The sequence below is a fragment of the Peromyscus maniculatus genome, chromosome 15, assembly GCF_049852395.1.
Source record: "Peromyscus maniculatus bairdii isolate BWxNUB_F1_BW_parent chromosome 15, HU_Pman_BW_mat_3.1, whole genome shotgun sequence".
NCBI lineage: Eukaryota > Metazoa > Chordata > Mammalia > Rodentia > Cricetidae > Peromyscus > Peromyscus maniculatus.
In genome coordinates, this window is record NC_134866.1 from 31,280,671 (window position 1) to 31,303,475 (window position 22,805).

The 22,805-nt window shown below is 42.5% G+C and overlaps 1 protein-coding gene and 1 pseudogene across 13 annotated transcripts in view; one reads left to right on the forward strand and one right to left on the reverse strand.

Moving 5' to 3' along the window:
* The window catches only part of Cplane1 (ciliogenesis and planar polarity effector complex subunit 1), a 97,705-nt gene extending 87,212 nt beyond the window's left edge, over positions 1-10,493 (reverse strand). For 8 of the 13 annotated variants that reach the window (XM_076551809.1, XM_076551813.1, XM_076551807.1 and 5 more), the window contains exons 1-5: positions 10,053-10,467; positions 5,229-5,357; positions 2,677-2,812; positions 2,455-2,574; positions 1,566-1,798 (exon numbers count right to left, since the gene is read on the reverse strand). In XM_076551809.1, coding sequence (XP_076407924.1) covers positions 1,566-1,798; positions 2,455-2,574; positions 2,677-2,812; positions 5,229-5,309 — 570 coding nt within the window. In that variant the 5' untranslated portion in view covers positions 5,310-5,357; positions 10,053-10,467. Of the gene's footprint in view, positions 1-1,565; positions 1,799-2,454; positions 2,575-2,676; positions 2,813-5,228; positions 5,358-8,951; positions 9,266-10,052 lie in introns of those variants that run through there. The other 5 variants (XM_076551816.1, XM_076551815.1, XM_076551817.1 and 2 more) reach the window with 5 other exon arrangements.
* Positions 10,494-14,262: 3,769 nt separating this feature from the next.
* Positions 14,263-15,074, forward strand: LOC102905418 (small ribosomal subunit protein uS5-like; annotated as a pseudogene).
* Positions 15,075-22,805: the final 7,731 nt, after the last annotated feature.

Here is a 22,805-nt window from a genome sequence, read left to right on the forward strand (position 1 = left end):
TATGAAAGTATGTCTCAAATAAATAAAAAATATTGGGACCCAGCTTCTATTTCATTCTTAATAGTAAGTTAAAGGCTAAGCAATTTTTTTCTTTGCCAGATACAAGGCCCAAATGAAAAGTCAGGCTAAGAACATAGAAGAGGTCTTTTGGGGCTAGGAAGAAAACCCAGGGCCTTGAGCATCTTGTTTACACTCAAGTCCAATGAGGGACACCAAAGCAGAGGAATTTGTACTGGTGTTCCTACAGCACTGCAGGGTAACTGCTGACCATATTACCAATATTATAACTGATAATCTAAGACAAAAGGGGCTGGAGAGTCAGGTCAGCAGTTAAGAGCACTGGCTGCTCTTCCAGAAGTCCTGAGTTCAACTCCCAGCACCCACATGGTGGCTCACAACCATCTGTAGTTGGATCTGATGTCCTCTTCTGGCTTAAAGTCGTACATGCAGATAGAACACTCAAATACATAAAATAAATAAATCTTTGAAAAAATATATAAGATAATAAAAGTATTATCAAAGTGATTCAAAAAGAATAAAATTCCCAACATGTATTTAATGTCTGAGGATATAGAAATATTTATTATTACTCCAGTTCGACTGTAATATACAAATATATAAAAGTACTATATGCCATCTCATAAATATGTTCGAATATTAGTTTTAAAAAAATATACTGCCATTTACTGTTGCTGGGAAGGTTCCTGTAAAATTATTCTCTTCTTTTGTAGTTTTATATTATTTATATTAGAGTATCACCTTACTGGGAGGCACCAATACAATTTCAAAATGCCATTTTTGGGGGCAGTTTCGAGACAGGGTTTCTCTGTGTAACAGCCCTGGCTGTCCTAGAACTCACTTTGTAGACAAGGCTTGCCTTGAACACAGAGATCTACCTGACTCTGCATCCCAAGTTCTGGGACTAAAGGGCTTGTTTTTTGTTTGTTTTAAAGAGGTCAGGCTGGTCTGAACTGATCATCTTGCCTCTATTTCCATAGTGCTGAAATTGGCATATACCACCAAGCCTAAATTCAAAATACAATTTCTAACAAAAGTGGATTGGGTAATAGACGAAAATTCATACACAGAGCTATATGAAGCTATTTAAAATTTTTATTTAAACAATGACTCTATTATATCCTGAGAACGAATGACTTATGGAAAGCCACCAGTTCTTAGCTTATAGAACATGCACACATTTTATTTTAACTTGGTAGTTTAAGACAGGGCCTTGCTATGTAGAAAAGACAGCCTGGAGCTCATTATGCAACCCAGGCTGGCCTTGAACTCTGGTTAGTCCTCGCACAGCTGCCTCCCAAGTGCTTGGATTGCAGGTATGTACTACCATGTTCACCATCATGCTCACTACAAGTCATATTCTACTAAGGGAAAGTAGGTTTTAATTTGAAAGCATTTTTAAAATCATCGTTTCCAAACAGTAGTTTCACAATTGCTCTGACCAGTGACAAACAGGTTTGCAATTATACCCCTGACTACATAGCCTTCAGATAGGGACAGTTCTTAAAGCCTAAGAGTCCTACTCCAGTGTCTCATTTGGATTTTACCTCATTTTTGACAAAAACAGCATCCACTACAGCTTCTTTGTCTTTAGTAGAAGGCAATAAAACTGCTTCTTCGGGTATGATTTGGGACCACTGACCCACCAACGGGAGGCTTTTAGAAGATAGGATATTCTTCAATTCCACATATTCCCACAGAAGTATGCAGCCAGAAGATGTAATAAGCAGAACTCTTTTCCCATTTTCAGCTACATACAAGTATAGTCTTGAAGAGCTTGCTAATTAACACAGAACAAAACAGAAAAATGAAACTTCCAAAATCTGAATTTTTCATGAAAGCGCCTAATTTGCTTTTCCTTTTTGGCTTTTATGAAATAAGGTCTCATTCTGTAGCCCAGGCTGGCTTTGAACTCACTGGGATCCTCCTACTTCGGTACCCCAAATGCTTGCCTGAGTGCTGGGATTAAAGGTGTGGGCCACCATGCCCAGCATTAACAATAATTAATAGAGGGATTGAACCAAGTGTATTGTCCAGGCTAGGCAAGTGCTCTAACACTGACACTCACTCCTGGCATCCTTTTTACTTTTTATTTTGAGACAGGGTCTCACTAAGCCACTCAAGCTGACCTTGCGCTCAATCTGCAGTCCAAGCAATACTTCTGCCTCGGTCTCCTGCACTGTTTGGATTACACAATGGCACCACAAAACCTAAACTGTTACTGTAACATTAGGAATCTGTTGTCACAGCAACGACAGGCATGCCAGGTTTTCTCCTTCAAGTTAAATGAAGTGCAAAAAAGGACCACCAATTTCCAGAATAAATATTATATAAACAGAAACAATATGCACACACAGAGAGAGATACATTATCAAAATAGCAATATGAAAACATTTCAGTCTTTTTCCAGTCAAACAAAATTTAAAACATCCCTACCCACTGTAGCTTTAATAACTTCTTTAGGCTTTTCAGTCACTTGTATCATTTTCAAACAATCTTGATCTTTGTTCCACAGGAAAAGCTCTCCTGTAGTAAGGACCCCAGACAGCCACACATCTGTTCAAAAGTGAAATGCAATTTTTAACACACTATCACCAACATTTTGTTCTTGAAAAATCATAGCAAGTGAGCCTTTTGAACACATCAGCAGTACTTAACCATTACTGGATGTTGCCAGAAAACAGACATCCTTCAATAAAGGCTGCAGACTAGGAATTTTCTTCTTTGTTCTTCCTGACAGCAAATTAATCTCATTTATGCATTTCTCATCCAAAAGAAAAACAGCTTCATTCTCCTAAGAGAAAAACACATGTGAAGGACTTAGGTTAATTAATCTTGTCGACATAAATTGTCTAGAAAGAAAAACAAAACAACATTTAAGAACAAGAATAATTCATACCACAAATCTAAAGTAAACATTAAACCCATAACCTAAACACTTTTTATCTGTTTTAAATAACACTTGGGCTCAGGGATAGAATGCTTGTCTAGTAATGAGGTCCTGATTCTATATCTATATATTCTGCATCTAGCACTATGAAAACACGAAATAATAATAAAATGCCCCTTGTTAAAGTTACAGGGTAAGACGATCTAATGGCTGCATTTAAAGCTCTTTAAAGGCTAACAACTCTAGGGTCATTTGCCAATTCAGCAAGCCAAAATTATTTAATCCTATGCATGTGAGCATCAGTATGGACAAGCTTTTTGTTTGGTTTGGGTTTTTCAAGACAGGGTTTCTCAGTGTTGCCCTGGCTGTCCTGGAACTCACTCTGTAGACCAGGCAGGCCTCAAACTCAGATATCCGCCTGCCTCTACCTCCCAAGTTCTGGGATTAAGGCGTGTACCACTACCAGCCTGGCTGGACAAGTTTTTATACTGTTTGATTAGATTAAAATGAATATGGCTTTGGAAATCCATAAGCTCATGACTCAGACAGATCACTTTTCTTTTTCTTTTTTTGGTCTAGAAAAATTAAGATATTTTAGATGAAGTTTGTGGGGCCAGCAGTAGCAATGACACCTCAGCACCTCAGAACCTGTTAAAAATACCAATTACCAAGGCTGGAGAGATGGCTCAGTACTTAAAAGCACTGGGTGCTCTTCCTGAGGTCCTGATTCAATCTGCAGCACCCACCCGGTGGCTCACAACTGTCTGTAACTGTAGTCTCATGGAATTTTCATGGAATCTGATACCCTCTTTTAGTATACAGGCAGACATGCATGCAAGCAAAACACTCATATACATAAAATATATAAGCAATGTTTTGAAACATTCTAAACCCTAAAAAAGAAAACAAACAAAAAGTATAAATTGCCCAGCCTAGACTTACTGAGCCGGAGGTGCTATGGGACTCAGTAATCTGTTTTTTTATTATTATTTTAGTTAGTGTACAATGTATGGGTTTCATTTTGATATTTTCAAACATACTTGTCACACGCATTTTGCTCATATTGGCCCTTAGCCTCCCTTGTCACTTTCCTACCTCCAAGAACTCCCCTTTCTGTATTATTCAAGGATACACATACATATACAGTCAAGCTGGAACATGAATAAACACACCCTATCTGTCTTCCCCTCTTCCCATTGCCTGGTTCTGTCCTGTCCACCTCCCACTGGACCCCTTCCTCCTCCCACACAGGCCCTTTCTACTTTCACATCCTATACATACTTATTTTTAAATGCAGACTTTTTAGTTTGAGAAAAAGCATGCAGCGTCTGTCCTTCTGTGGCAGGCTTCTTTTGTTTAACAGAATGACCTCTAGTTCCACACACTATCCTTCAAAATTTTTTCATTATGGTTGAATAAATTGCACCTGTCCAGATGATTCTGATGAGGGGAAAAGTTGAAAACTCCTGGGCTGGAGGATGGCTCAGCGGTTAAGAGTACTTGCTACTACTCTTCCAAGAGACCTGGGTTCGATTCCCAGCACCCATGTGGCAGCTCACAACTCTATGAAATTCCAGTTCCAGGGGATATGACACCCTCTTCTGGCCAGGCATGCAGTGTACTTACATACATGAAAGGAAAACATTGCTACATAGAAGATAAAATATTGGGGAAAACAAAACAAAACAAAACATACAGTAGAGAACTCCTGTTACAGAGAAGTTAATGGCAGAATTTCTCACTGAAAATTTGAGTCTTTATGTCAACAATCGTTATAAATTAAAGGGGAGTTATGTAGGTTTGCCCACTTTAAGGTGTGAATGCTGTATCATATATTATGAATCCTGGTTTACTAATGCCTTATGGCCCACCTCTCCTGTGCCAGCTCTGAGGATCCTTTAAAGACACAATATGAGGAATCACGCCACTGTTTTGGTAGAACAAGTGTAGGAAATTCAATACTCCCTTTAAATATGATATGAAAGAAAAAATTGAAAGCAAAAGCTTTTACCTAGACAGATGACTCAATTTTCTGTAAATGCTAACTTGTACGTTATAAATTCACACACACACACATACATACATACATACATACACACACACACACACACACACACACACACCCCTTTTCAGGGGATGGGTGATCTTCTGAATATGATGTGTTATTTTGGGGGCATTTTCTGGGGAGGAGGGTTAAGGCCACAGAATATTCCTACATCTTACAGGAAAAATACACATTTAACATATGCAAAACCATTAGTTATATAAATAAATAAATAAATAAATAAATAAATAAATAAATAAATAAATAGAAACTCACTTGACCCAACCAGGAAACTCTGGGCCAGGGTTTTTTCTGCTTGATACTTGTTGATGTCAAAACTTCTAATCTTATCTCCATGCTTGTTGAGATAGCAATGACCAATTAAGCACAGCCTGTCACAAGATCCTGTGAATAATAACAATAATAATAAATAGCCCATAATATGTACAGAGACTGTTAGTTCCTTTTCTCAACACTGTGACAAAATACTGGATGGAACCACCTAAGGAAGGGAGGGAAGATCTGCTGTGGCTCAGTTTCAGAAAGCCAACTCCAGCTGGCCGGCCACATTCACTTGGGCACAATCCCATGGCTACAGGACCACAGGGAAGAGGAGAGTCTTCACTACACAGGAGGATGCAGACAAATTTCTAAATGGTCTTAATAGATTAAAAAAAACATGGAGCCAAATATAGGGGTGAAAGCCTCAGAGGGAGCAGGGACAGTGGAACAGATACAACCTGCAAAGGTTACTCCCAGTGACCTCTAACTAGACCAAAGTCCTGACGTTTCCAGAACTTTCCAAAACAGCATCACAAGCTGGAGACAAAGTAGTCAAGAAAATGAGTCTGTAGGAGACATTTGAAATCCAAATGGTAATGCTGAAGATTTAATTTAGAACTTCAAGAATTTTTTATTATTTTTTCAATAGCTCATAATAATTCTTTTTCAGAGAAGACATTTCATACTACATTGCATCCACATTTTGAACAAAAGCAAACACATTTGCTTTCTTTTTTTTTTTTTTTTAAGATTTATTTTTTATGCATACAGTGTTCTGCCTGCATGTGTCCCTGCAGGTCAGAAGAGGGCACAAGATCTCATTATAGATGCTTGTGAACCACCATGTGGTTGCTGGGAATTGAACTCTGGACCTCTGGAAGAACAGAGAGTATTCTTAACCTCTGAGCCATCTCTCCAACCCTGCATTTGCTTTCTTAACACACTACTTCTCAGACAATGACTTATAAAGTAGGTAGGCTACTGATGATCACGTTTCTGTATGATTTGCATTTCTCAGTGTAGCTGACTGTATTTTAGTAAAGAAGGTCAAACGTCCAGTCTTGTGCTCATATTCTGACTTTGCTATTGCTCTGCCTCTTCCTGTGACATTAAGGTAGATTGTGGGGTCACTTTAGCCAACAAAGTATAAGGGAAGTGATGTTATGGATTTTCAAGGCTAAATCACAAAAGGTGAGAAAATAACATCTGGAGTAATTATTCATGAAATTCCTATCACCAGGTAAGCAAACTGTCTAGCTCATCTAAAACGAAAAGCCTATCCAGGCCTGTTGGCATATATATGAAGTTCAGGTACTCCAGGGGCTGAGGCAGAAGACTGTAAGTTCAAGGCTTCGCTGTGCCACAGAGTGAATTCAAGGCCAGCCTGAGCAAGGGATTGAGACCCTGTCTCAAAATGAGAAGTAAAAAGAGCGCCGGGACACAGTTCAGAGCTAGAGGACTTGTTTGGCATGTGAGGGGCTCCCAGTTCAATGCCCAGCACCACAAATGAATAAACAGCCTCCAGACAGCACAAAACAAGAGGTGCGCGGCAAGTCCCCACACTAGTTGTGGGGACACCTGTGGCAGAGACCAAGGACCGTCTATTATGGCGCAAGAAGAAGAGGATGCTCACACTGAGCCGTGGTGTGGGTGCAGAGTCAGAACCCAATCAGCGTGGAGGGAAAGCATAATCTTGGCAGAATAGCCTGTTGTTGGAAAAACGGTGGGAGGATGATCACTCAGCTGGACAGTCGAGCTGAGGGTATACTGGAACCCAAGCAGAGGGCACAGAGATCACTCTGAAAGGGAATCTCACTGACCAAATTAAGATCACTATGCACATTAAAATAAATCATACTAATGTATTAAAAATCTATGAATCAAAGCAAGATACTGAATCCTTACTATGAATAGAGCATGTGATAAGAAGTGGTGAGATTGACATGGTGTCAGGCAGAAGCCATTTAATCCAGTGACCAAAATGAACACTACCAGAAATGTGACAAATGGAAGTCACATGCTACCTAATAGGTAAAATGAGAAGATCTCATCGGTGTCTCAATGGTAACATCTGTTTTGAAGATGCATAAACTGAGAACAATGTATAACATAATCATAAAGAAGCATCAGATCAACCCAAAATGAGGGACATTTACAAAAGAACTAATCTGTAACCCTCAGTGGAGTCCAGGTCATGAAAGGTGAGCAGCTAAAGGATGAACAGACCAGGCAACTAAATACACCAAGTAATTATAGGCTTCATCATAATATTATATTTTTAGAAAAACCTAAACAATTGGAAAATCCAGAAAACAAGCATTAAATGGTTGTGATAAATTAATTTTCTTGTTATGTTTATTTACTGATTTTGGTTTTAATGTTCGCTGTTACGCTTGCTTTGCATTTTGCAAGCACGTTTGTATGCTCATGCAGAAGCGAGAGAAGGCACTGTATGTCTTCCTCTATTGTTTTTTGCCTTATACTTCAAGATAGGATTTCTCAGTAAAGTGACAGTTTGCTACTAGCCATTCTGGCTAGGGTGGCTAGCCACGGAGCTCCTGGAACCTAGCTATTTCTGCCTCTGGGAGTACAGGCACATTCAGCCATGCCCAGCTTTCTAAGTGGGTCCTGGAGTTCAAACTCAGACGTCTCCACCTCCAGACACCTGGGATTTTAGGCCTGCCTGCACGACCGTACCTGGTTTTTGTGGTATGGAGGCCTGGACTGTGTATGCTAGGCAAGCACTTGACAAGTGAGCCATGTCCCCAGCCCCAGAGCCCCCCAGGCTAACCTGGACAACTTGGTCTCTTGTCCAAGTTAGCCTCAAACTCCTTATAAACCAAGATTATCTTGAATTTTTAACCCTCCTGCACTACGGTGGGGGGGGGATAATATCTTAACCAATAAGCTCAGCTTCTCTCCATGATCCCTTCATGCCTTCAAATCAGTGCCAACTAGGAAACTCTTACACCCTTGCAAGTATGGTGGCCAGGACAAGGGACATCCTTGACCTTCTCTGGACCATAACTTCAGTGTACTGACCCTGAGGAAACACTTCCCAGAAGATTTGCCCTCAATGATGCTGGTCTCTTCTTAACCATAGCTGCTTCGTCAGCCCCGGATGACCAGTATCAATTGTCCCAGCAAAGCAAAAATTTCACCTTAGCGGCTCTTAATTCAAAATCTCACTTGAATGACCCGGTAAGACTTGCTTCCCTCTGTGTTCGGCCTCCATCACCTGCATTTCTCCCAACAAAACGGTCCACTGAGCTCTGAGCACTCAAAATACAAAGGCCACCACAATCCTTCCCCAAGACACACGGTCATGTCTGTCACAGCGGAACATGACCTGGTAGCAATTTCCTAGTTAAGGTTTTTAATTGCTGCAGTAAAACACCAAAAACAACTTCGGGAAGGAAGGGTTTATTTCATCTCATAGCTTGTAGTCCCTCATCCAGGAAAGTCGGGGAGAAACCCGAGACAGGAACTGGAGGCAGGAGCTGACGCAAGAGACCACTCAAGAGTGCTGCTTACCAGCCGGGCGGTGGTGATGGCGCATGCCTTTAATCCCAGCACTCCAGGAGGATCCCTGTGATGTGAGTTCGAGGCCAGCCTGGTCTCCAAAGCGAGTTCCAGGAAAGGCGCAAAGCTACACAGAGAAACCCTATCTCGGGGGGGGGGGGGGGGGGGGGGGGGGGAAGAGTGCTGCTTGCTTACCGGCTTGTTCCTCATGGCTTGCTCAGCCTGCTTTCTTACACACCCAAGACCGCCAGCCCAGGGATGGTATCTACCCACAGTGAGCTGAGCCCTCTGGCATCCATCAAGAAAACGCCCCACAGGCTTGGCCACAGTTCCAATGAGGGGAAGGGGCAGCATTTCTTCCAAATTAAGGTTCTTTCTTCCCAAATGATTCTTGTCTGTGTTAAACTGACATAAAACTAGCTAACCAGTGTCAGGAGGAAACAAAAGGTCAGGTGTTCCAAATTAAAGACGATTTAAGTGCACACGTCAACCAAATGCAGTATTTTATCCTGCATCAGAAAACAAAACTTGCTATAAACAGCACTATTCAGTACTGTTTCCCAAATGTGATGACTACTTGCTTACATATAAAAGAATTACTAGAGATATGCACTTTACTGACTATGATGAGTGAATATAAATGTACAATACATATAACATCCTTAAAACGTTTAGAAAGTTATTTCTAGGTAGTTAATAGCTCGTAAATACTATGTGCATGCACATGTATAAACAGAAAGATAAAGTATGGCAAGACATAAACTCGATAATCTGAATAAAAGCACATATTTAATTACATTATTTTTGCAACTCTTATGTAAATGCAAAATCATTAAAAGGCAACTATTGGTGACTACTCTAATAGACTATGCTAGAGACAACAAATTGTTAGTTTGGGTTTTGTGGGATAATTATATTATAGTTTTGTTTAATAAGTCCTTACTTCTAGATATGAAAGATAAACAAGTATTCACGCCAAGGATTTGTTTGGAAATATGTGGACATAGTTTTGCAGTAAAGCGTCAAGGATAAAAAGACAGCAAACCACTTCAAGATTTCGGGAGAGAGCTCCACATATAACCTTCCATCATTTAGAATTCTAAAAGTCACCTCGTGGGACGCAGCACACACCATTTCTGACGCATATTGCAAAGCCTCTCAAAACACTGATGCTACGGGAGAGCGACCTGGCGCCGCACAACAGCAAGAACCGAGGGGGCAAAAATCCGCTCCATCACGCAGAGCACACAGCAGGCGTAACCTGTCAAGCCTACGGGGGGCGCGGGAAAGAGGTACCTTTATTTCAAACAAATCCGAGAGTGCCATTTCAAGAAAATCCTTGAAGTTCTGGGCGTTTCTGCCACGGAGGATGCTAGGACACCGCGTCCATCCCTCGCTGCTCTGCCGTCGGCCAGGGTCAACCCACAAGTTTCCTCGTGACAGTGTGGCCCAAGGGTCGCCCAGAGGTCCCCGGTGGAGGTGCGGGGGGGACCCTGGCGGGGAGGGCGGCGCCTGAGAGGCCGGGGGGAGACCGGGAGCCAGAGGGCGGGCGGGCGGGCCGCGAGGAAAGCGGGGGGTCCCGAGAGCCAGGCTGGACCCGCGGGGACGCACCGCCTGGGGAGGAGTCCAAGGCCGTTACCTCCCGCTGAGGTCCGCGGAGCCTGCGGGGAGCCTGCGAGGATCCTGCGCGGAGACGGGGAGGCCGCGCCCGGAGCCGTGTCCTAGAGACGCGGGGGCGGCGGGAGCGCCCCAGCGCGCATGCTCCGTGCCGCCCAGTGGGCGGGCACCCCAAGCCTCCCCCAGGCCCCGCCCCCGTGGCCCACCCCGCTTCGCGCCCCAGTCCTGGGAGACTGACTGTCCTTCTGTCGGTCCGCCGAGTTTGTCCGGCTCTCCCTCTCAAGAGTCCTTCTCCCCGCCAGGCTCCCGCCCTCTCATCAGCGCAGTGGTCCCTTCTCCATCCATCGCCTCCTCACGTGCTAGTCTTTTGAGTTCCTGGGCATCATGTGGAGCTTTGCAAAAAAAAAAGAACCAACACTAGCTACACCTACTGGATTGGGCTGTCAAGAGCACTTGATGCTTTTGTAGAGGACCCTATTTCGATTCCCCATCACCTGCAGGAGACGCACAACCTTGGGTGAATCCAGTTCCAGGGGAACTGACACTCTCTTCTGGCTTCCGTGGGCACCAGGCACACAGGTGGTGCACATACATATAATAAAATAACAAGTTCAAAACAAAACAAAACCTAATTCTCCCTAGAGGAACCCTCATAGACCTAAAAGAAAGGCATTGACTGCCATTGACTGCCATAAACGAGGATACTGAAGAAATAAATATTTCCTGAAGGAAAACTATGGAGCATTTTTTTTATTTGCATAGATTTCTTCTCTTGAGACGCGTCTATTTAGCTCATTTGCCCAGTCTTCAAAGAAATTACTTGTTTTTCTTGCTTTTTTTTCTTTTTAGCTCTTTATAGATTCTAGATATTATATCTCTATTATAAACAGCTGGCAAATATTCTCTCCCACCCTGTAAATTATCTCTTCACTTTTGTCTCTTATATGCAAAAATTTAGTTTTGATATGCAAAAATTTGCCATTTTTAAATTTTTGCTTCCTGTGCATTTGGAGTCCTATCCAGAAAAAAAAAATCATTACCTATAGCATTATACTCTTTTAAATATTGCCCATATGTTTTCTTGTAATCATGTTAGAGTTTGGGGTCTTACATTAACATCTTTGTCTCATTTTGAGTTTTTGTTTTGTTTTGTTTTTTTCACATGTATTTACTTGTGTAGAGGAGCACATCTACGGTTCAGAAAAGGAGGTCAGAGGACAACTTCCCAGCAGTAGGTTCTCTCCTTCCACCATGCTGGTTCCGGTTCAACTTAGGTCACCAAGCTTGGCAGCAAGTACCTTTACCTGCTAGGTCCTCTTTCCCAGGCCTTGAGTTACTGTTTAAGATGGTGGTTGATCTGCAGTGAGGAGCCTGTTTTCCCAGCAGCATTTGATGAAGACTCTGGCTGTGGTGCTAGAGAAGGTACCTAAGAGCTGCATCCTAATCCACAAGCAGAGAGAGAACCTGGACCTGGCATAGACTTTCGTAACCTCAGCGCCCACCCCCAGATACACACTTCCTCCATCAAGGCCACACCTCCGGATCCTTCTAATCCTTTCAAACAGCTCCACTCCCTGGTGACTAAGTATTCAAATACATGAGCCTGTGGGAGCTGTGATAGTTTGAATGAAAAATGGACCCACAGGCCCATAGGGAGTGGCATTATTAGAAGGTGTGGCCTTGTTGGAGTAGGTGGGAGTTTCTTGAAGGAGGTATGTCATTTGGGGTTTTGAGGTCTCAGAATCTCAAGCCAGGCTTAGCTCACAGTCTCCTCCTACTGCCTGTGGATCAAGATGTTGAATTCTCAGCTCCTTCTCCAGCACCATGTCTGCCTGTATGCTGCCATGCTTCCCGCCATGATGATAATGGACTAAACCTCTGAACTGTAAGCCAGCACCAATTAAATGTTTTCCTTTGTAAGAGTTGCTGTGGTCATGGGGTCTTCACAGCAATAGAAACCCTAACCAAAATAGGAGTCACTCTTTTTTTCGCTTAAAAGAATGATTTTTTATTTTATGTGCATTTGCGTTTTGCCTGCGTGTATGTCTGTGTGAGGTGTCAAATCACTTGGTGCTGGATTACAGACAGTTATGAATTGCCATGTGGGTCCTGGGAATTGAACCTGGGTCCTCTGGAAGAGCAGCCAGTGCTCTTAACTGCTCAGCTATCTCTCCAGGCCCCATGGGGGAAGCATTCATATTCAAATCACCACACTCAGAGAGAACTTATCCTGTAGTTTGAGTACTTATCTATGTTATGTCAATTGACAGTTTAAGTTATAAAAATTCTAATATTAATATTTCCTATCATATATTTATTTCCATGCCATTTCTAATTTTTAACCCTTTTTTATAATTTATTTATTTTTATTTCATGTGTGTTCACGTTTTGCCTGCATGTATGTCTCTGTAAAAGTGTCAGATGCCCTGAAACTGGAGTTACAGGCAGTTATGAGCTGCCATGTGGGTGCTGGGAATTGAACCCGGGTCCTCTGGAAGAACAGCCAGTGCTCTTAACTGCTGAGCCATCTCTCCAGCCCCAGTTATTTCTAAATTTTTATTATTGTTATTTAGAAGTACATTTTAGACAGTTTATGCTGCGATTTGCCCTATTCTCTCTTCTTATTTTATCCCATTGTTTGTGTGTGATTCACTTAGTTTCATGTTGCCTCCCGAATGAAGTGTTTTTGTGTCTTCTTTTACATTTATCCTGTTATTCTATATTCATTCAAGAGTGCATTGCCTGCTTCCTGCTCTTCCAGAGGATCTGAGTTTTGTTACCAGCAGTAAGGCCAAGTGGTTCGTTGCTATTAGACAACTTCTTCATGATTCTAGCATATACTGAAGACTATCGAGACATCTCAGCCTACTATTGGATTCTTGGACTTTCTGTCAGGAGACAGCCGTTGTTGGAATAGTAGGACCACAGCCTTTAAGCCACTCTAATAAATCTCATTTTTATATTCATAAATTCATTCTATCAGTTGTTTCTCTAAAGAACCCTGACTAATACATCAGGTTAGCCCTATTCACATATGACATGATCCTATTAAAAACCCTAAAGACCCCACCAGAAAACTCTTAGGTCTGACAAACGTTTTCAGCAAGGTAGCTGAATACAAAAACAACACAAAAAGACAAGTTGCTGAACTCAAAGAACCACAGAGGCTAGGTATAGTGTAAGGGGGTAAGGGGCAGATCTCTCTTGAAAGGGGAAATAAAATAGGTAGTCATGGATGGGTGGGGGTGGGCTGGGCAGACGGATGGGCTGGAACAGGAGGATCTAATGGAGAGGGGAAGGAAAGAGGAGGGTGAGGGAAGGGATACAGGGACAGCTACAATGAAGGGCAATTTGAAGGGCCCTGTGGAAACCTAAAATAGTAAAAGCTTCCTAAATTTAAATACACAAATGAAGGTGGTCTAAGTGAAATCACCAAGTAATGGGGGAGACGGAGCTCTAGATTTCGGGAATGGACAAACGGGATGGCATAAGTTGAAAGTAGCACAGTAAACAAAGGAACCAATTTGCTGTGATCAGATAGCCTAAAGAACGAGGGGAAGTCGTTGCCACATATATACAATGGGGGGGGTACCTAGAATCTACAAGGAACTGGGGGGGGCGAGTAAAGCAAACAATTACTAAAAAAATAAATAAATAAACTGGAATTTGTTTGTTTGTTTTGTATTTTCGAGACAGGGTGTCTCTGTTTAACAGTCCTGGCTGTCCTGTCTCTCACTTTGTAGACCAGGCTGGCCTCGAACTCATAGATATCCACCTGTCTCTGCCTCCCAAGTGCTGGGATTAAAGGCGTGCGCCACCACCGCCCGGCTTGGAATTTTTTTTTTTTTTTTTTAATGGAAATGCTCCTTCTTCTTCAGGAAAACATCAAATGTCAGATGATGCCGGTGCTGGGATCTCTCCCAGAGGCCCAGGATTAGGAGGTTTCCCTTCGAATTTGGCAGCGGTCTTAGGGGCCTATGGTCACGGCAGGTAAAGCTGAGGGTGAAGAGTGAATCCCGGTCACCAAGCTGTGCCGCCTGGTTAAAGACGTGACGGTCAAGTTAGAGATCTACATGTTCTCCCTGCCCATTAAGGAATCCGAGATTATTGACTTTTTCCTGGGTGCTTCCCTCAAGGATGAGGTTCTAAAGATCATGCCACTACAGAAGCCAACCCACTGGCTAGCAGACCAGGTTCAAGGCTTTTGTAGCTATTGGGGACTATGATGGTCATGTTGGTCTTGGTGTTAAGTGCTCTACCGCAGAGGTATCCACTGTCACCTGAGGGGCCATCATCTTCGCCAAGCTTTCATAGTGTGGAGAGGCTACTGGGGGAACAAGATTGGCAAGCCCCACACTGTCCTGTGCAAAGTGACAGGCCGCTGTGGCTCTGTGTTGGTGCGTCTCATCCCTGCCCCCAGAGGGACTGGCATCATCTCTGCTCCTGTGCCTAAGAAGCTACTGATGATGGCTGGTACTGATGACCGCTACACGTCAGCCAGGGGCTGCACTGGCACCCTGGGCAACTTTGCCAAGGCCACCTTTGATGCCATCTCCAAGACCTACAGCTACATGACCCACAATCTCTGGAAAGAGACTCTGTTCACCAAGTGTCCTTATCAGGAATTCGTTGACCATCTTGTGAAAACCCACACCAGAGTCTGTTCAGAAGACCCAGGCTCTAGCTGTGGCTACCACATAAGGGTTTCTATACAAGCAAAATAAAGTGAATTAAGTCTGTTTAAAAAAAATTGGAGGGGGGAATACTAACACCCTCAGCTATCAGAGAAAAGCATATCAAAACCACACTCAGATTCCATCCCACCTTGTTAGAATGACTGCCACCAATAAAGCAAACACAGTAAAAGATAGGAAAGATGTTGAACAGAACCCTTATCCAGTGATGTGATTGTCAATGACTTTAGTCACTATGGAAATTGATATAGAGGTTCCTCCAGAATCTAAAATGGAACCACCAAAAGATCCATCTATGTGTGGTAGTACACGTCTTTAATCCCAGCACTCAGGAGGCAGAGGCAAGCCAATCTCTGAATTTGAGGCCAGCCTGGTCTACAAAGCGAGTTCCAGAACAGTCAGGACTGTTACACAGAGAAAACCTGTCTTGGAAAAACAAACAAAAGACACATCTATACCATTCTTGAGTGTATACCTGAAAGGATCTATCTACATCAGCATACTGATGTGACCACTTTTACCCAAGAGATCCTCCCTTCCCTGGCCTCCGACAGCAATGGGATTGAAGGCATGTATCCATTGTCAAGGTCTCTCTCTTGAGTTGAGGCTCTCATGCTTGGGCAGCAAGTGTTCTTACCCACTGAACCCTCTCCAGTCCTTAATCTTTTACACATGTTTACATCCACGTGGAATTATTATAAAATATGTATTTCCCTACTGAATAATGGTGTGGAAAACTTTTTCAAGCTTTTGTCCATATTCACTTGTAAGAGTACTATCCATGCATTATATACATTCAAATTAACTAAATGATGTGCTGTGTACTAACTTTAGGGCCTCAGGAACACCCATTCTATAACTGGTAACTGTTTAACCATCTTGGATTTGTCTATATAATTTCTTAATGTCTTTTTTTTTCTTTTCTTTTTTCTTTTTTTCTTTTTTTTTGGTTTTTCGAGACAGGGTTTCTCTGTGTAGCTTTGCGCCTTTCCTGGAACTCACTTGGTAGCCCAGGCTGGCCTCGAACTCAGAGATCCGCCTGGCTCTGCCTCCCGAGTGCTGGGATTAAAGGCGTGCACCACCACCGCCCGGCTCTTAATGTCTTTTAAAGATGTTATTAATTTTGTTAAGGCCCATCTCACTAATTTTTTTTTCAGATTAAAGCATTTTGAGTCCTAAGAAATATGCTTAGCTGGACATAATTTTTTCCCTTACATCTATGATGCAGATCATATTCCTCTTTACATATGGCACACTAATTTGTGTGGCTGTGTTGGGGACTAAACTCAGAAGCATGATCATGTACACTAAACATATTGTAACTGAGCTACAGCCCAGCTCTGCTGGGAAGCCCTGCTGGATGGAGGTTGCAGTCTACCATGACCTAGCGGCTCTCTCTGAGATCAACAACATGGAGGATTCCCCCTCCCCACCCAGCAGCAGAAGGCACCCTGTTCTCCACTGGACCTTACTTGGAGACCCATCTCTAGGCCCTGATACCTGACTTAATCTCTTCCCTGCAGCTTTTCCCCTGCTGCCCGTATGGTAATTAGACATTGTGCTAGGAGCTTTATGATAGGACCTAAGACTTGTACTAGGAGCCTTATGATCAGTGTGTGCTGCTTAATGCAAATTAGGTCATCCCACAGCCACTGTCCCCATCCTATAAATCTCCCCCTCGCTCTGGAATAAAGTTGAGCTGACTCACTGAAGCTGTCTCCTGGAGGGCTATCTCTGATGTGTTCACAGGCCGTGTACAAAGCTTTCTGTTGTTGCTTCTGCCCCTTTACCCTCATGGACTGGTGGCCAATGGACCATGAAGAAAAAGGGGACCCCACACAGCTCCAGTGCTAATTTTTTGTTGTTGTTGTTGTTTGTTTTGAGACAGGGTTTCTCTGTGTAGCTTTGGAGCCTGTCTGACTGCCCTGGAACTCATTCTGTAGACCAAGCCTCAAACGCACAGAGATCTGCCTGCCTCTGTCTCCTGAGTGCTGGAGTTAAAGGTGTCCACCACCGATGTCCAGTGCTAATCTTTTAAAATGCAGATATTCAGTTGCTCTAGTACTATGTGTTAACTTATCTTCCCCCACTGAACTTGATACCTTTCCCGAAAATCAATTGTTTACATATATTTACTCTTCTCCATTAATATAACTGTTCTTACAGTACTACCTTAACGTGATTGCTGTAGCTTTACAAGAAAATCTTGAGCTGGGCGTGGTGGTGCACACCTCTGAGAAGCAGAGGCAAGTGGACCTTGGGAGTTTGAGGCCAGCCTGTTCTACAAAGTTAGTTCCAGGATAGCCGGGGCTGTTAAACAGAGAAACCCTGTCTTGAAACAAAACAAAACAAACAAAAGAAAATCTTGAAATTAGTATATGTTCGTTTATTTTTTTGTTCAAGTACATGTGTGTTCACAAATGTGCTTGTATGTCATGTGTCTGCAGGTATTTGCAGAGGCCAAAAGAGGGCATTGGATCCCCCCAAACCTGGGTTTACAGGCAGTTGTGAGTAATGAGATGTGGGCACTGGGAACAGAACTCAGGTCCCCAGGGAGAGCAGTGTGCAGTCTTAACTACTGAGCCATCTCTCCAGCCCTCAAGTTTATCCTTACTTTTGAAAACTGTTCTGGTCATCCTACTGTTATCTTTTTTCTTTCCTTAAAGATTTATTTATTTAATATATGTGAGTGCTTTATCTGCATGTATGACATTAAAAAGGACAAGGGCATCAGATCCCACTATACATGGTTGTGAGCCACCATGTGGTTGCTGGGAATTGAACTCAGAAACTCTGGAAGAGTAGCCAGTGCACTTAACTGTGGGAGCCCAGAGACTCCAGCTTGTGGCTTGATTCCATCTTGACTCAAGAGTTTAAGCTTGTCTTTGCTCCTTATAGCTGGATAATAGGATGTTTGCCCAAAGGCATAGTTACTAGATATATTGCTCTTCAAGGCCATATAACAGGATGTTTGGCCAAAGACATGGTTACTAGATGTTTTGAGAATTAAGGTGTTTATGCTTGTTTGTTCCTTGATCCATGATACGGTCTTTTGCTCTTCTTGCTTTGGGTATAAAAAGACTGAGAAATAAACTTGGGCTGCTATGGTACTGAGAGCCCTCCCGAACCTATTCTGTGTCTCTGTCTTTTATGTCTTTTTCCTATCTGTTTTTTCTCAATCTTCACTCCCCCATTCAGGACTGTTTGACAGGTCTGGTGGGATCTGAAACGTGGGGCCTGAACAGTGGACCTGAATACAGGGGATCCAGTCAAGGACACCGCAAGTGAACAGAATGCTCAGATTAAAGAAGAAGTATGATGATTAACTCGGGGGTAAATTGTATATATAGAGCAGGGTAATAGTAGACAGCTGTTTAAAGGTATTTTAAAAGCCAGAGGAGTGAAAAGTCAGGGCTGCAACAAGTATCTACGTTGTGAAGGTTTGAGTTTGTGATATTTTTAGGTCTGAAAAAGTAGTTTGAAAGTGTGAACGTCTGGGTGTGTTGTGGGAGTTTGAATGTGTGATGGCATGAGTCTGAGTGAATGATCTAGGTAGGCTGAGGATGCAGGCCTAAGTTAGGTCTAAAGGTGTAATATAAGTAAGTCATAAAGGTCTTGGGAAGTCTGAGAAATGCAGGCTTAAAAGAAAGTAACTTAGGGTAAAGCAGGTGTGCCCTTGGTTTCCCTGAGCATGGGACCTTGGATGCAGAAGAGAACTAGAAAGCAGCTGCTTCAGAAGCCGCCATGGGCGGCGGCAGCAGCAGCAGCAGCAGCAGCAGCAGCAGCAGCAGCAGACGACATGTAGAGCTGCTGGCAGCAGGAGCACAGAGAGCCATGGTGATTGGCGGGGGTCTGTGTGTGCCTTCTGCCATGATGGAGTCCCAGCGTGGAGAATGCAGACAACCCAGGTGTTTGTGAGCACCAGACTGGCATGGCTGGAGGCGGTGGCACAGGAGCTGCTGAGACTGAGGGAACCCGGGCTCCCAGGGGCAAGGTAAATCTGAGCCCTTCGTAGACCCTTTTCTGTGAATTACACTCCCAGGTTAGAGCTAACACAGTAACGCTGCCCATACTCCTCCAGGAGTTATGGGACAAGCTGACTGCAGAGACAAAGAATAAAGAGGGAAAGTGCAGACTTTAGGGCATGGGGGTCTATGGCAGTAATCCCAGCATGTGGAAAACTAAGGACACAAAATTTTTGAGTTAGAGACCTGAAGATACTGGGGCTCTGGATCTAACCACGAGGAAAGCCAGACTTCAGCTTTTCACTTTGGACGGTCCATGCATTCTTCTGCTAAAACTGGCTCCAGATTTTACTTTTATTGTTAATCACCTAATCCTCATTTGCCACTCTATCATTTCTTGTAAGAAAAAAATTGGTAATAATGATTAAATTTACACCTTTAAAAGATCTTGTCAATATGGAAAAAAGCAGCGAAGGAAGGGGTCAAACTAACGGTGGAAAGACAACTTAGACACACAGCAAGCTTCCAAACCACACCTGAAGAAACCCTCCCGTCTGAAACTAGTGAGATACTTGGACTGACACAGTACTAAGAAACACAACTGTTTGGAAACTGGTGACTAATACATTTTTGAGGGAGGTCAGAAGTTTAAAAAGATGAAATATTTCTTTGCTTTTTTTCTTTTTCTTTTTCCAGACAGGGTTTCTCTGTGTAGCTTTGCGCCTTTCCTGGAAGTCACTCTGTAGCCCAGGCTGGCCTCGAACTCACAGAGAACCGCCTGCCTCTGCCCACCCCTCCTCCCCAGTGCTAGGATTAAAGGCGTGCGCTACCACCGCCCGGCCATATTTCTAATTTACACAATTAGATAGTAAGGATGGAAGGCAGAAAATAAAAGAGCCCAAGAGAGGACAGAGTGCAGGGAGGAAGGATGCCCTCAGGCTTGGTTAGGCTTCCACAGAGGTAAACTCAGAAGCCAATCAAGCGTGGGCTGGAGACACGCTACCAGGATTCCAGCTCCTACAGAGTAAACTAACTTAACATGTAAAAATCATTTTTCTCTCATTTGTTTCCCCTTAGAAGCAATGGGGTGGCATATGAGGACTAGGTGATGGCAGCTGTTAGACAAATATTTGATTTCAAACATGGTGCATAGTGCTGTAGAATGATTTAAAATGAGAAAGTAAAACCGACGGCAGTTAATGTCTATTTGAAGAAAAACAATAATTAAGGCAATTTAAGATAGCATTACTTCTTATAAAAATTTCGTCTGGCGTCTTACCATTTAGTTTCAACCTCTTCACTTACGTATGAAAACAAAACTAAAGAGTTGAAGTTTTAGTAGCGAACTCAAAGGTATTTTGAAAAGTTTTATTATTAATTAAGATATAGATAGAGAACACTCAAGAAAACACTAATCTCTTTCAAAACCTCAGACTTGGGGCTTTAGTTCTTCATTTCTTTGCTAGGACTGAATCACTGCTCTCTTTCCTCTAGTGAAGGAAAGGGGAAACATGGAGATACAAAGTATCCTAAGGAAGAGAATGAACAAGCTGTGAAAGATGGTTGAGATTCAATTAACTATAAAACAAACAGAAGCTAATGTGATACAGGTGTTCAATGAAGTGAACAGTTAATAATCAAACAGTTGTCAAATACATACTTGTCAGGTCAACATCATGTATCTGGCATAAACATGTAAATAGTCTGACTCTTCCCTAACCATGCTGCCACAATGAGACTATTTAGAAACTCAAGGACGTCACAACCAAGACCTTCAGGGACACAACTGTCCACAATGAATGCACGTTCCTGAAATGCCCTACCAATGACGGTTCTACTCACTGGCTAAACACATGTAACATTTACAACATAAATGTAACTCACTGACCAAGGACCAGGAACAAAGTGTAATCGCACAGTGGACAGTGTGCTAGAACACTGCCACGTTGACACCTGACCACACTTCCCGCATCAGCACACCTGGGCAGGTACAAGTCCAGAATCTGAGCGGACAGACCATCCAGAAATTTCCTTTGATGACTGTTCAAGTTTTAGCAACAATGGACTAGTGGTATCTTTTCTTAGGGAGGTCGTTGTAAACATTTGCTAAAATTCCTAAGCTCTCTCAAAGTGTGCTATAAAAATAAAGGGGACGGTGTTCTGGTATCTGTTGATTTCATCCTTTTTGACATTGCATCCTGCAGGTCTATACAAAGATACTGTGCATATATGTGTGTATAGTCATCTCTATACATTTCTCTCTATTTCTGGAGATAGGGTTTCACCATTAAGCTAAAGCAGGCCTTGAACTTGAATCCTTCTATCTAAGCCTCCAGAGCATGGTGATTATGCAAGAGCTACTTTGCCCAGGTGAGTGTATGTAATATATATATTAATGTGTTAATACGTAAATACTTAAAACATAACTGGAGATAGTAGTATGTATTTCTAGCATAAATGGATCGATATTCAAATTAAAGCATTTAAACAAGATCTTCATTTATAGTAAGTACAAAACAGAATTTTAAATGCTAAAACCATTAATACATCGGATGCAGTCATTTTATAGCCTAAAAAAGCTAAACTTAAGAAAATGAAAGCTGAAAAATATGAGGTAGTGATACCCAATTTGTGGTACTTTGATCCTTTATGAAATATACATTCAAAGACTGTAAGTGAAAGGGAATCTGAATTCTAAGAAAAAAATGTGGAAAAAGGTATATAAAATCCTAGTAAAAGGTAAAAGTAGAAGTAGAAATATATCCAAGCTACATTTTACAAAACTGCCAGACTTGCAATAGGGACAGCAGCATAAGCTAACACTCCCAGCAGCGCAAATCACAACGGAAGCTGGGTATGGCGGCACGTGCTCGGATTCCCAGTACTTGGGAAACTGAGGCAGGAGGATCAGGGTATGCTTGCAGCCAGCCTGGGGTACATAGTGAAACCCTGACAAAAAGGGGAAGGGGTGGGAGCTAGGAACACAACTCAGTGATAAGATGCTTACCCAGCATCTATGGAACCCTGGCTTAATGCCCAGCACCATGAAAAGTGGGCGTGGTGAAGCATGCCTATAGTCTTAGCACTCAGGTGGCAGTGGCCGGAGGATAATAAGTTCAAATTCACTCTAGGCGGGCATGAAGTTTGACACCAGCCTAGGCTATGTGAGACTGTTGCAAAAAAAAAAAAAAGAAAAGAAAAGAAAAGAAAAGAAAAAAAAATCTATGTGTGTATATATATATATATATGTGTGTGTGTGTGTGTATACAATTAAAAAAAAACTAGGGAGAGTGGAAAAGAGTTGTTTTTCTTTTTTCTTCCTTTGTGAGCTTTACTCATTCTTACTCCTTCCTTTGGTCATTGAGAATGCTTTGGGACACTTAGTTTAGCAATTCTAACCCATTAAAGATAATTCAGGGGTTGAGGGTACAGCTACAGGAGTAGAGTACTTACTTGCTTAGGACGAAGACCCTGGATTCAATTTCGCACTATTGAAAAAAGAAGTTAAAAACTAGATTACTAGGGCTGAGAGATGGCTCAGAGGTTAAGAGTACTGACTGCTCTTCCAGAGGTCCTGAGTTTGATTCCCAGCAACCACATGGTGGCTCACAACCATCTGTAATGAGATCTGGTGCCCTCTTCTGGCTTTTATACATAACAAATATTTAAAAAAAAAAAAAACGCCAAAACTAGATTACTAACAATTCTGCTTCATCCACTATAATTTGGGTAAAACTTGTGTTGTGGTCATTGGTAAGAAAGGGGGCTGGAGA